We start from the raw sequence: 14272 nt of genomic DNA, 5'->3' as shown, positions 1-14272 counted from the left end.
TTAATTCTAAAACGCACATATCTTTGAAAAATCAGAAGTGTGTGCCTAGAATTTGAACCTCGTGCACGCTCACGGAACCACAATAGACGTAACATTTTCGTGACAGTTTTCCTGTAAGTTTAGTGAAGCGCCACTACACTGTCCACGTGGGGTCGGCGTGGTGGGCACCAATCAACACTTGTACGACTTCCCTTCACTCATGAATGTGCTGCTTAAGCCACAGGGCTGCCAAATTTTGAAAAAATATGTAAATTTGTAAAATTTTAGTATATTAATTATTGTAATTATTTTTTCTTTTGTTTTACACACCTTTCTTTTTTCTTTAATAGTTTGAAAAGAGGTTAGAATAGAATCTTTAAAATGTTATGTTTAGTCGACTTATAAAATAAAATTAGATTCCTATCTGTGGCTAATGCTGCTCCTGAAGACTAAGCTGGAATTCCTCGAATCCCTCGGCAAAGTACATCTCATTAACATACCCTTCAAACTAGAATACAGTAGCGCTTAACACTGCTGTTTTCAGGCAGAAAGGTGCGGCGGTGGTGCCGCGGGAAACAAACCTAAAAGTTATACCACTTTCAAATACCAGTCAAAATTATAATCCTCCTTTTTGCCTTGCCGTATTTACTTAAAACAGAGCGCAAGCCCCCCTGTGTTAATAGCAACTATTACTGTACCACGCTCATCACAAGGGCAAAATATTTTTTACTTACTTTTGACAACCCTATAACAATGGACTTTGATCCTCAGTCCAAAGTTTATTCCATTAAAAGGGTACAAAGTCCGAAGCAGTCCATTGCCAAGCTATGATTAAAATTTTCTATGTCAAATGGAACTCTCCAAGAAGTTATTTATATTTCATTGATACAAGAAAAGTGCTACTAAAATAAATACGTCTTAATTAAATTACAAGGGAAACTTTTTTTCTGAAGGAATTATATGGATTACATTTTTATAACATTGAAAGTAAGAAACGAGTATTTAGTCTACCTGATGGTAACTGCCTCTTATGGACCGTATCCTATCTGTAATACATTTGCTTCTATAATTGTATACGGAAGAATATCTTTTACAATTTAAATTTGTACTAATAAAACAATTCCACGTGGCTCTGTACTTCATAAATGATTTTTTAATCATGTTATTATATTTTGATCTATATTTAGGTATCTTGGATCACGGCTGGACGAGCAGCCTTGATCCAAGATACCTAGATAATTACAGGTGGTAGAACACTTTGTGGTTCGATTCCGGCGGCATCACCGCCACACCTATTTTTGCGTAATAACAGCGCAAAAATAGGTGATCGCTGCTGTGTTCCGCTATAAGGGGTGTATGAGATATTCCGTGATATGAACATGAGGCGTTCCAACTTAGTCCTCAGGGGGTAAAAACGCATGTACGGTCAACCTCGAGTAGCAATCTTATCTCAGGTTAATGACAGGGCGGCAGTAGCCACTTACCATCAGGTGGACTGCATGCTCCTTAATATTATAAAAAAACTTTATAATATTATTTATTGAATGAGGTAACATTCAGACTTATCGTGTAACTTTAAATGTAGCTAGTGTATGCCAGAAGGCTGATATCTGATATTTATTTACATTTCATTTAAATATTGTACATATTTATACACGTTTTATCTTCATATGTGACATCATCATTTAGATCCCGTATTACGTATAGAATAGGAAGATTTTATAGCAAAAACTTGCGTAAGAATTTACATAAGTAGACATTTACGTCTTGATCCTCAGGAATATAATGAAAAGCCGAAATATTTCACCAATATGATTGTAAAATAATATGGACTTCATATCTTGAAGATGGTAACCCAATAGACGACTTGTTAGGCACCAAATTTACACATATCTCTGATTTATACGAGTATTTATACGAGCAGTATGCGGTGCTGTGTTCTGGTTTAAAGGTAAGCTAATGGACATTGAGACATAAGGCATTCTAGCCTAGTTCTAAAGAGTAGAAATGTATCTATGGCTAATCTCGGCAGGCAATCTATACGCTCTCTTATATATTCTAAAAAAAAACCCCATTAGCTTTAATTAGACTTTAAAAAAGGCCTTGTTTTTCAGGCTCCGATTTTAATGAAATACTTGGAACGATATTAAAATATTTTTGAAAACAAAAAGTACCAAACAATACAATAACAATGTATTATTATGAAAGTATACAATTTAGCGCTCTATATCAATATTGTCCAGGCTTTAAAATAAAAGATAACACCTATTTGTAGTGTGGAGACACGCCCCTTACGTTAACCGCTTCCCACTTACTGCGAGATAAACTAAAAATGTAATCGTTACTAGAAGCGATAAGCCAAGATTTTCTAAAAATCAAATTCAGCGGTCGTTCCACCAAAAGTCATCAACTCCGCGAACAATCGAATCCACTGTATAATATTAATATTTAATCAGTAAATACTATATCAATATATCTTTTTAACATATAACATCTTTTCTCGTGGTGGTTGGCTGTTTGCTGATACCATCCGGAGAAACAGTGGATTGTTTGTTGTTGTGATCCCCGTACAAACTTTGCAGATATGAGATATATACAACATAGATATAACATCGCAACAGATATCATCTCATTATGACTGTAATTTCGTAACAATAGCGGTTGGGTGTTGCTAGGCAGTCATATGGGCTGACTTCTTCAGAAAACATGGGGAACAGTAAAATGGACGTGGAGGCGCGAGTGACCAGGGAGGAGATTGCCCATGACCACCTTTACAAAGTTACTGGGCTGTCGTCGAGTAATTTGGAGAAATTAGGACAAGGTACTCTTTATTTTTTTATTACTTAGTATTAAGGTACTCGTATGAGTTGAGAACTCTGTGCTCACTGGCATATTAGTTGATCGATGGTATCCAGAATTCCTTTTCTATTTCTTATTTAGACTATCCACTATCCATTAATACAAATATGTTTTATTTAAAAATAGCAAACGAACATAATATAGTCCACCTGAAGGTGATTGGCTATTACCGCCCAAGGATATCTTTAATTAACCTAAAATAAGATTAGGGTGCTACTGAAGGTTGGTTAGATGCCCTGAAAATAATGCTTTGTACACAGCGCCTAACACTGCTGCTGTTAGTAGGTAGAAGTAGGTGTGGCGGTGGTGCCGCTGGAACTGCACTACAATAATTATGTAGCACATTCTAGTTCAAATGCCTGCCAATAATAATGTTCCACAAGAAATTTTCTGTGCAACAAGTCTCATAAAATAATTAAAGAAGAAATGTAAAAATAAGATTTAAAAGAAGATTAAATGTAATTTTTTGGAGCATTCCTTTTACGTAAAATTTATTTTACATTTAATTTATATTTCAAAAAACATTTATTTATGCAGCATCAATAAAGAATACTGAATAACACTAAATAACACAACCTCGACCTGAGACATGATAAATTTTTGTCACCTTCAAAATGTGCAGCAACGAAAACATTCCAATAATATCGAAATCCCAATCAAAACATACGTCTCACTGTGGTCTGCTTATATCCCGGTTTCTGGACAGCTGCCAGCTTTCCAGATCCTTTAGGAGTCAACGGGTGAGATCATTAAGATAACAAGAAAGCAAATGAATAGACATATTACAATAAGAGAATAAAGGCGGGGTTAAATGGAGAGGATGGGATTTAAATTCTATTGCAATATGGATTTGTCTGTGCAATGGAGAGAATTTAGAAAATACTAAAATTTCCCCAGTACCTACTGCTAACCTATTCTATAAATATATCAGTCTTATGTAGGTATCTATATATGATATAATAAGTATTATATCATAATCAGTTTTGATCCAAATAAATTTGGAATTACCTATATTACGTCATTTTTTCCCCATTATAACAACAGGTAAAGTTTCGAACTTCTTACAAATTCTAGAACTGTTTAATGTATAACTGTGGAGACTCCACCTCAATGTATTTTTCCGGCTTAAGTGTTAAGTGCTGTTGCGTTATGTTTGTAGGTTGTGGTGAGGCAGTCACTTTGTCCGCAGGACTATCCACATAGCTATGGTAAACCACAGGTAGAACTAAAATTTAGGTTAGACAATTTGCAGTCTGTATTCATATTCAGGTAAAACTACTGTTTTACTAATTAAATACTTAATTGTTTCGTGTTTCGTGCTAATTACCATCACATAAACTTCACTTTACAGTGTGATAGGACAACCAGCCTATGATGCATTTGTTTGATTTCTGTGACAAATTCTGAAATGGCTCGAAAAAGTAAAATCATCCTATACGCGATCAAAACAAAATACGTCTCAACCCAGTCTGGTTATATCCCGAATTCTGGAGAGATGCCAGCCGAGATCTGGATACGTAATGTCAATTGCTTTATCGCTCGTAAAGTACTATTGTATTTATGGACACTCTCGCGACCTTCGGATTGAACACCTGGGAGAATGGGTAGTAAACTTAAAGAGGGGAACAAGAGTGGCCCGATTTGATATGAGTTCTTAACATGTACTCAACCAAGTTTGGCTTATTTTAGTAAACAATATTTTTATTGAACTCAGGAGGGCATTATTTTCGAGCGTAGGTATGTATATACTCGTACTTTGTCCCTGTAGTTCCGGGACTAGAATAGGGCTACGGTAACTCCTGCCTGTCGTAAGAGGCGACTAAAAGGGGGCTTCCGGGGTTGCGGGCGGCAAGAGTGGGAGCTCTAGCCGTTCAGTAAGCGATCCCGGGAAGGACGGCGGTATGTGTGGTCACAGCGTCGTGTACACCAAATGGTGCGGGAGGAGCGAAAAATGCTCCCCCAGGGCAGAGCCCGATCGGGGCATCGCGCTTGGAGGACTCCGGTTGCGTTCCGTCGGAGATCCCGGAGTTCTCCAACAAGCGTTGAGGATGGCCACCGGGGGGGTTTTAGTGCGGTAAGAATCCCACATAACCCGGCGTCGCTCCCACATCGTCGGGTACCTTTTGAAGGTTTCCCCCTCGTAAATAAAAAAAAAGAAAAAGGTATGTATATACTTAGGTAGTATGATTTTAACACATGAGATGTCGCTGGATTCGTCTAAATTGCGAAAATGACGTAGGCTACGTTACTTACCTTTTCAGTTATTATATTTAAGTAGTTGACTTTTTGTTTTTATAAATGACTAATTATTCGACGTTTCTGGTGATGTGTCATTTCCAATTTAACATCTGTTCAATCTTTTGGATGCTTTCCCATTTTTTAACTCTTACAATCACAAGTAAACAAAACAATGCGAGAATTACGCAGAAAATGTATAATTTGTTTAGTCTTACCAGTAAAACATTTCAAACACAAATAGCAGCAGATTTGAAATAATTGAAAATTTTGCACTTAATTTGCAAAAAAGTTTGGACATTATGTTTTAAAAACATTTTTTTTCTTTTAAGGTGTAAAATTACTGTGTACAGATGCTTGTTTGAATTTGAAATATTATGAAGGAAAAAAAACTCGGAAACTCGAAAAAAATAAGGTCTGGTTCTCTAATAAATGATTTTTATTCAGAGCCAGCAGACTTCGAGACAGCAATCGCAGCGACAGGATACGGCCGGTTCAACATCGCGCTGATGCTGTGCACGCTGCCCGCCTTCTGGAGCGCCACCTCCGTCACCAGCTCCACCTCCTACATCTTCACCAGGGCGCAGTGTGACATGCAGCTGAGACTTCTCGACATGGGCACTCTCAATGCCATCTCCTATGGAGGTAACACTTCATGGATAGAGTATATTAGGTTCCTATTTATATTTACCACAATAAACCAATAAACATTAAAATTAATAATTGAATCACTATTAAGAAATGAATATCTGCTTTCGAGCGAATTGATAATAACACCAAATAGGAAAAAAATAACCTGCGGTCAGACAAAAGTCTGTTTTACCCCCCGAATGCCTTGTAGCTGTTAACATACCCTTCAAACTAAAACTCAGCAACTCTTAACACTAGCTGTTATAGCGCAGAAGTGGGGATGATGGTGGTGAAATAAAAAATATTTTCTGATTGTTAATCAATCAGTATTAGAACCTTATTAGGTAAATGACCTCTTACATAAACAATAATATAAATTACATATATATGTATGTATGCCGTATTTACTAAAACCTCTACTAATATTTATAAAAAGATTAATTCTACTTCGAAAATAAATAAAACTTTAAAACGCGCTTTAAATAAACACATGTTGTTATAATAAAAATGTCATGAATGTACACAAAGTTATTTAAAGTTGTGTCAACATCAAATAATTCTGTTATACAACTATATATTTAAACAATACTTTTGTAAGCAGCATCATGGTGCAAAGAGATGATATAAAGCCGTGTGAAACTAAAACATGGAAATCATGGAATAGAGAATTATGATAAAACAAAAAACAACCAATAACACCTCATTATGTTAAAATTCGTGAAGTGCCAAAGATTGACATATAAATACATACATATTCTTCTTCTTCAGCCCGGATGTAGGCGTTCTCAACAGTCTAACACAAGTCTATAAAGGAATTCAATAAATATAGCGCTCTTTACCAATCACATCGATTAAAACTTTTTATGTCACGCTGCTGAGCACGGCGTTCTTCCCTCGTTGAAAGACTTGAAGGCCTGGAGGTCTTCATGCTCCTCATATGCCGATTGGTGGATGAATACACATTTTAGTGGCAACCGGTGACCTGTGATCTATGCCAAACTTGGTTTACCGGGGATTCACTTGGGGGAGCTTATCTACATTTGCCGAGGTTGATTTCAGATGACCCTAAGTGAAATCTCCTAAAGTATTTTCTCCTCTCTTCTCCTAGTACGTGAAGAGTAAACCCTTCTTGCTTCGGACACCTTTTCTTTTTATTATAATAATACGAGTAATACATTCTTTAAATACAATTATTACGCAAGATTCTGAAAGCCCCTCGAACCACAATCACGCGAGTGCCGTGCCAATCAATATTTGTGCAGAAAACACCAAAACACGTATATACTCGTATGTCTCCAAATTAAATAAACATATAAGCATACAAATTAGATTGTGTTTACTGAACGACAAGTTTGTTTTGCTTAAAAGCAAATAGTATCTACATGATGAAATATTTTAGGAAAACAGCCACTGAGATTTTTGTTTTATCACAAATTTGCTAAAATCTCTAATCATACAATGATAAAAAGTCTAAGATAAATATTTTTACAACGCAACATAATATATTTCTGATCACTCCTCATATTGCAGTGTTTCTAATCGAAATATTATGTAATTCGATATTATAATTTAAGTTTTCAGGAGAAGTGGTATGAATTTACATCCCAGTTATGGGAGCTGGGCGTCGAGGAAATAATCGAAATAGTCTATTTCGCGAACGAATTAATAGGTTTATATAAATTTTACACAACTTGTAACAAAAATATATGATGTGATAGGTAAAGTCACTTTCCGTGATCGAGGCGAACTGTTTCCATGGCGGACGGCCACCTGCCCGAGCGACGCGCCTCGTCAGCGTTGGCCGTTCCGCGAAGGCACAATGCAGCGTGAGCACGGTGTAGGGCTGGCGCGATGCAGCCTTAACATGTAGGGCTGTCCCTTACTCGTAATTGGGGTTGTTCATGTTAAATGATACAAATATTAATACAATATTGCTTCCAAAATAAGGCCCTTGTTTAATTATTCAAAGACATTTCCTAAAATTTCATTACGACTGTAACATAATAAAGAAAACCATTAAATATAATGGTGGCGTCTCTTTGTCCATTTGCTAAAATATGTCATGTTTAATCCCAGGTATGGTATCATCAGCCTTAGTATGGGGGTTCCTCTCAGACACCCTGGGCCGCAGACGCATCCTCATTTGGGGTTTCCTGGGCTCCGGGGTAACGGAGATAGCCGCTGCGATGAGCCAAAACTTCACTACGCTGCTCGTCACAAGGTTCATGTCTGGGTTTCTGTAAGTACTTTTTTTGGATCTATAATCATAATTATCCTTTTTTTTTCAAAATAATGAATGCTTTAGGTACTGCTGTCTTCATGCATCGACCCAATATAGACAAATATCACTCATCCATCGTCTGCCGTCTGTATGTCTATCACCCAGAAACTATGTGACCAAGAAACCTTAGGCGGTCCGTGATGTACTGCTACGGATAGGTATACTTACACACAATCCTATATATAAAGGGCTCTTATTATTTATGTGATTTAAAATCGCACTTTTCTAACCGGAATATTATATATGAGAGCCACGCGCTCCTCAACATCCACAACAAGTATTGCAGCCCTTTAATACATTTCAGGTTCAATGGTCCCTTCGCTGTGCTAATCTCATACCTGGCAGAACTCCACCGAACTGAACTGCGAGCCCGTGTAATTGTACTGACAAGCCTCTTTTACACATTTGCCAATATCACCCTGCCGATGCTGGCCTGGGCCATCCTCACGCAGAATTGGGAGTTCGCCCTGTTTGGCAATAAATACGGTTAGTATAGCCACTGATTTAATATATAACCAAACCTCATTATAAATTCCTGGCAGCAGCACCACTGCCATGCATTATGTCTAACTTTTTGGTAGCAGGGTTGTTAACCAGGACTGTGAAATTGTAGAAAGGTCCAACAAAAAACCTCTAACAAGAATTAACGCTTTAGCCGAATGCTTTAAAAAATAGGGAGCGCCTTGAAAAATTCAAGAACCGAGCATTCTCGCTGTTACCCAACTTCACGCATTGCTTCTCATTCACCAATGCTGCAGTTAAATTATAGTTAAAAAAATATTTAATTTTTCATTCATTTCTCATGATAGTAAGATGTTATCAAAATCTATTTTCCTTGCAGTGATACATTCATGGAACATCTTCCTATTTGCGACTGCCATGGCGCCCATTATCACCGGCCTCTCCTTCGTGCCGCTGCCAGAGAGCCCCAAGTTCCTCATGTCCCGCGGCAGGAACGAAGAGGCGCTGAAAGTCTTCCAGAACATATACAGGATGAATACATGTCAACCTGCTGACAAATATTCGGTAAATTTTATTAATTATTTCTGTTATTGTCCATTTGTGTAATCAGCTTGATGAGCAAGCAGTTCACCTAATGATAAATGGTCACTCCAACATATGGATATATAGAACAGAGGTTTTACGTGAAGTTTCAACACAACCTTCCACTGAAACGCAGAACTCCTTGGCACGAGAAATAGATGTGGCCTCCCCAGTCGAACTTCATACACTTCTTTTTTAATAGCAGGTACCTTTTGATTCCAGATCACGAGATTAGTAAAAGAGAAAACAGAGCAGCAAGGTCGAGGGATGGAAGCACTGAAGGGTGGGTGCGCTCAATTCGCACCCCTGTTCAAACCACCTCACGTCACGTGGCTTCTTCTTATTTGCTTTATTCACTCTGGCTGCATGTTTGGGTAAAGTACCGCGTAAAATTTTACTGTCTGCAGTTACTTATGAAAACGTGCCAAGAGGTCGCTTCGTGACATCTAAATTCTACATATTATGTGCTTGTTGATATATCAGATTAACTAATTTGGAACCATTGTCACAATTTGAATATGTATTTAGTAAAATTAAACATAAAACTTTAAGAAGTACGTAGTAAACGTTTTATTAAAAATCTTCTTCTTCTTCCTTCTCAACTATTCGCTACCCACTGCTGAATGCAGGTCTCTTCCAATGTACGCCACGTTTTTCGGTTGTGAGCTTTATTTGTCCAAGCTTTAGTTTATTAAAAGTACTCAAATTTTAATATTATTTACAATTAATCAAAGAGTTTGCACTACAACGCACTAGATTAGCTTCAAGTAGCACTCTGCGTTACGTGAATCTCATAAAAGATGTCTAAAGCGCTAGCGAAAACCTTATCTTTACACTGCATTTGTACTTCTACCTATCTTCATTATTTATTTCATGTTTGCTCTAATTCCAGCACAAACACGCTCCGTCTCTGGTACCCACAACTGGCTGCCATGATCGGAACCGAGAATGCCACGAGTCTATGCTCAGCCATCGCCCCGGCTCCAGTAGACGCCGTGGAGGAAGCCTGTAAACCTATAAACACAGACATGATCACGTACTTACAGAGCGTGATCGTTGGAACCGGCTCTGTTATCACTTTTGGGATTGGAGGAGCTTTGGTGAACAAGTAAGTTAATCATGTTTTTTTATGTTCGTCGATATTCTCGTTATAAAATGACAAACTTGAACTATGATAGAGTTTTGAAGCAATGCTGATCACTGCTGGTCTGCAGCAGAATGTCTGCAAAATTCAGAATTTGTCCGCGTAATTTTCAGTGAATGAAATGGTGCTATTTCATTCACTAAATTCGTTTTTCGTCCAATCCTTGATCCATATTTCGGATTATAATCTTATTGTCTTCGTTTTTTTATTACATAACTACATATTATAGATTATGGAGATTGGTCCTGATAATTTAAAATTAAAACTTTAATCTATCCACAAGATCAAATGGTTCTATTAGGTAAAATATTACATCAGCTTCTTTTCCTAGATGCGGTAAAAAGACGGTAGCAGCTTCATGTGGACTGATCAGTGGCTTATTCGTGGCTCTATTGCCACTATTAGGCGCGGATGCGTATACGGTGATGGCAATGACCACAGTCGGCCTTGCCTTCGCTTCCTTATACGGCGCCTCTCTCTCCAGCATCTGTGTGGATTTGTTCCCTACTTCACTCAGGTAATTATTAAAAAGATTAGTTAAATATAATTAGGTATCGAGGTGACCCTTTTTAACACGCTTTTATTAGCTTGGGTTGTATCTATGTATGTAGGTATGTATGTATTTGTTCTACGCGGACGACACCTACGCCCCATCTATTTCAGCCTAATGAATGAGTCACACCATTGGTGGGAGGGGTTCCACTTCTTCTTCTTAAAGTGCCTCTCCGACTAGCGAAGGTTGGCCGTCAATTCTGCAAACTTCCTTCGATCTTTAGCGAGGCGAAATAGTTGGGCAGCACTCGCTATCCCTGTCCACTCTCAGGTCAGGTCAGGTCTCCTGTCAGGGGTTCCACCGTGGTCCTCAAAGGTAATTGCGCACCTATAGCTGACCTTACGGAGGAATCCAATTTTATTTCGGGTCGATTACAGACGTCCGTAGGTGGCAGTAGACTAATTCTTGTAAATGTGAAATGGTAGATGAAATGAATACATAACTCCTTGCCTACCACTGACTTTTCCTATCATATGGGGCTTCCATCTCATTGGACTTGGTTCCAGATATCAATGGACTGTCAAGCACTCAAAAATACATGTTGGACTTAGCAATCCTTTTATGCCGTAACATATATTACAAATAATAGTTTTATTAAATATCAATTTTTGTCATTTTCTCAGGGTCATGGGTTTGGCTACATTTCTGATGACAGGCAGGATTGGCACAGTGTCCGGGTCTGTTATCTTCGCAGCACTCATAGACTACGGTTGCTACCCACCGTTCCTCACCATCGCTCTCGTACTAGCAGGTAACACTATTTTGTATTTAACGCCACGCCAACGCCATCTATTAACGTTCTTAAATAAAACCTTAATTTTAATTTCGTCAAACATAATTGGAAAATGAAAAAATCAGTAACCCGCACACGGAAGGCTTCGTACTATCAATTTTTTATTTGTTTGACCTTTTTGACACAGCTCTAATCGAGTGATCACATTAAGATAGTATATGATACAGAAAATATCACATATTCTACATTTAGTCATTTTTTTTTTGTAATGTAGGAGTAGCAGACGAGCATGCAATCCACCTGATGGTAAGTGGCTACTGCCGCCCATGGACATTTGTAATCAACCCCAGATAGGATTAGATATTCCTACCTGAGGTCGGCCACAGATGCGCCGCTACCCCTGAGGACTAAGCTGGAACGCCTCCGAAAAGTCTGTCTCCCTTACCACACCCTTCAAACCGGAACACAGCAGCGCCTAACACTGCTGTTATTAGGTAGAAATAGATGTGGCGGTGGTGCCGCCGGAGTCGAACCGCAAAGGGTTCTACCACCTTTACTTTAATAATACATAATAAACTGTAAAGATTTTAGAGCATCCAACCTTGCCTGAATCAGTTTCAATCAAATTTCTTAAACAATGTTCATTGCTATAATAGTTTTGTCAGACGCTTAGGAGTAACATACACAACATTTTAAACATAGTTATGATGATATAATATTATGAACATCATTGTTATATTTAAGCATATATTATTTTGTCTTTCAGTTACTGGAGTGGCATGCTTCCTGTTGCCAAACACTACATTGAAGAAATTAGAATGATTTTCAAAATAAAAAAATCAAAAGTATGTAAACATACGCTGTAAATAACTATACAAATCAATTTCTATGTACTCACAATATTTGTAAATAAAGAAACAAGTCTGTGTTTAAAACGACTGGAATTAAAAATATATACTTATTTTTTCATAAGATAGGTATGTTTATTTTCGAACGTTAACTTACTAAGCATTACACAAGAAGAAAAATCACAACACAAAAATAAATTTAAAACACAAGTAAATTAATCGATATAAAATAAATAAAACATTTAAAATAAATAAAAATTTTTTTTTGTCTGTTTAATTTGCGATTATTATTACAATTTCAAGTCTTTTAAATTCGACGGGTATTGTTTAAATGTAAACGAACTCGTTTGTATCCAATAAATTGTATATGTATGACGAATTTAATGTTAATGGTATTAAAAACTGTTAAAATTGTAAAATAAAAATTAAGTATTCTTAGGTATAAGTACATGTTGTACAAAGACACAAAATAAATAGTTAGAAATTAGTGACTTGATCATTTCTTACGAGGCTTAAAAGAATAGCAAGGCCACAATTATAATGTTTGGTGACGTAATATTAACAGATAAAAGATAACGCGCAATCGTGAGATGTAACAATTGTTTTTGAACCGCTACTGTAGATCATAACCCATCGTTACATTGGGTGGGTACCCGTTAAACATGCGCGTCCGTATATTCTAGGTTCATCATTTAAATGGCTACCTAGCCCAGGATCGTACCCGGTATCTTGGCATACCAGAAAAGTGATTACTATGAAAAGTTGATTACTCAGTACCCAGACACACGGCATTATACAAGGTACGAAGTTTTTAAAATATTGGAGGGCACGTTAAATTGACGGTCTCAGTTTTTATCGATTGATAAAACTTGTTAACTTTTTCAGAAGCATTTCGTTTTGAACATCCAAAACTAAGCAAACTAGCCAATTACCAATCCGTACCTTCTTATACAAATTCATACTGTAGCAACTTGTTAGAATACCTACAGTATACTCCACGTCTCTCCCGGTTAACGGACAGAACGTCCCTTACTTTCGGGTACGGAATATGTTATACGATTATTACGATTTGCTGAGACGTTTCCAGATCTCTTGAAAAGTAGAAAAAAAAATGATTAAATTCCTAAACATATATCTCGTGTCTAGGTATCCACGCATTAGGTATGTTACAAAACTGTTGCACTATAAAAGGTTATTTTGGGCATTACGTAAATATGCCGTCTACTACGTTGCAATTGCAGCAGTTGAACGAACCGTTATCAGCTGGTCCAAACCGTTCACGGTCAAATCTCAAGATGTAAAGCGTGATCACGTGGGATTCTTTCCTGATACTCTCAGTTACATTGGTGTGATTATACGCTACTAATATACTAATTTACAAATTTTACTAATTTTGAAAAATTGTAACATTAATCAGAAAATGATAAAAATATCATTAAACCTAGTAATATAAATTGTGCCTTAGATAAAATCATTTAAAAACTATGCAGTATCAACAGTGATGAGGGAAATGTTACTGTTTAATGTTATTTGTTTGATATTGAGGTATACCAGGTTATTCATCTTAGATATTTAAGTACATACTGGATATTTATTTAAATATTGCCTATACATTTTCGTCTTCGAATCTTAACGTACAACCATACGAAACAATGATAAACTTTAAAGAAATTTTAAATGAGTCATTTAATTTCAAAAATATTTCGATTCATGGAAAAATGATACAAGTAGCAAACTATACCATAATATTGTATTTTTAAGACACGAATACACATCTAGCGCGCTGTATCAATATTGGTGAGGCTTTGACGTCACAGATAACGCTTCTCCGTTTGCTTGTAATTGTCGCGGCACGCCCACTGCGCCTAACTTACCTATTTCTAGAATCGAGATACACTAAGAAAACTAGTTGCTACCAGAATCGATCAAAACTATAAGCCAAACCTTTTTAACGTCATTACAGAAC

General features: G+C 37.0%; 1 protein-coding gene across 1 annotated transcript; it reads left to right on the top strand.

Annotated features, from left to right (window-relative positions):
• The first annotated feature begins 2685 nt into the window (after window positions 1-2685).
• LOC140757800 (synaptic vesicle glycoprotein 2A-like) lies at window positions 2686-12280 on the top strand. Its single transcript, XM_073093672.1, has 10 exons — window positions 2686-2800; window positions 5521-5718; window positions 7780-7942; window positions 8289-8470; window positions 8826-9010; window positions 9251-9402; window positions 9921-10136; window positions 10504-10689; window positions 11349-11476; window positions 12225-12280. Exons 1-10 carry the CDS (start codon window positions 2686-2688, stop codon window positions 12278-12280), a joined length of 1581 nt encoding a protein of 526 aa, XP_072949773.1.
• The last annotated feature ends 1992 nt before the right edge of the window (window positions 12281-14272 follow it).

This window comes from Epargyreus clarus, unplaced genomic scaffold (assembly GCF_041222505.1).
Source record: "Epargyreus clarus isolate Ecla_fem2 unplaced genomic scaffold, WU_Ecla_fem_2.2 ptg000005l, whole genome shotgun sequence".
In the NCBI taxonomy this organism is placed as follows: Eukaryota; Metazoa; Arthropoda; class Insecta; order Lepidoptera; family Hesperiidae; genus Epargyreus; species Epargyreus clarus.
The sequence above is the reverse complement of the archived record's forward strand: the minus strand, read 5'-3'. Positions and strand labels throughout refer to the sequence as shown.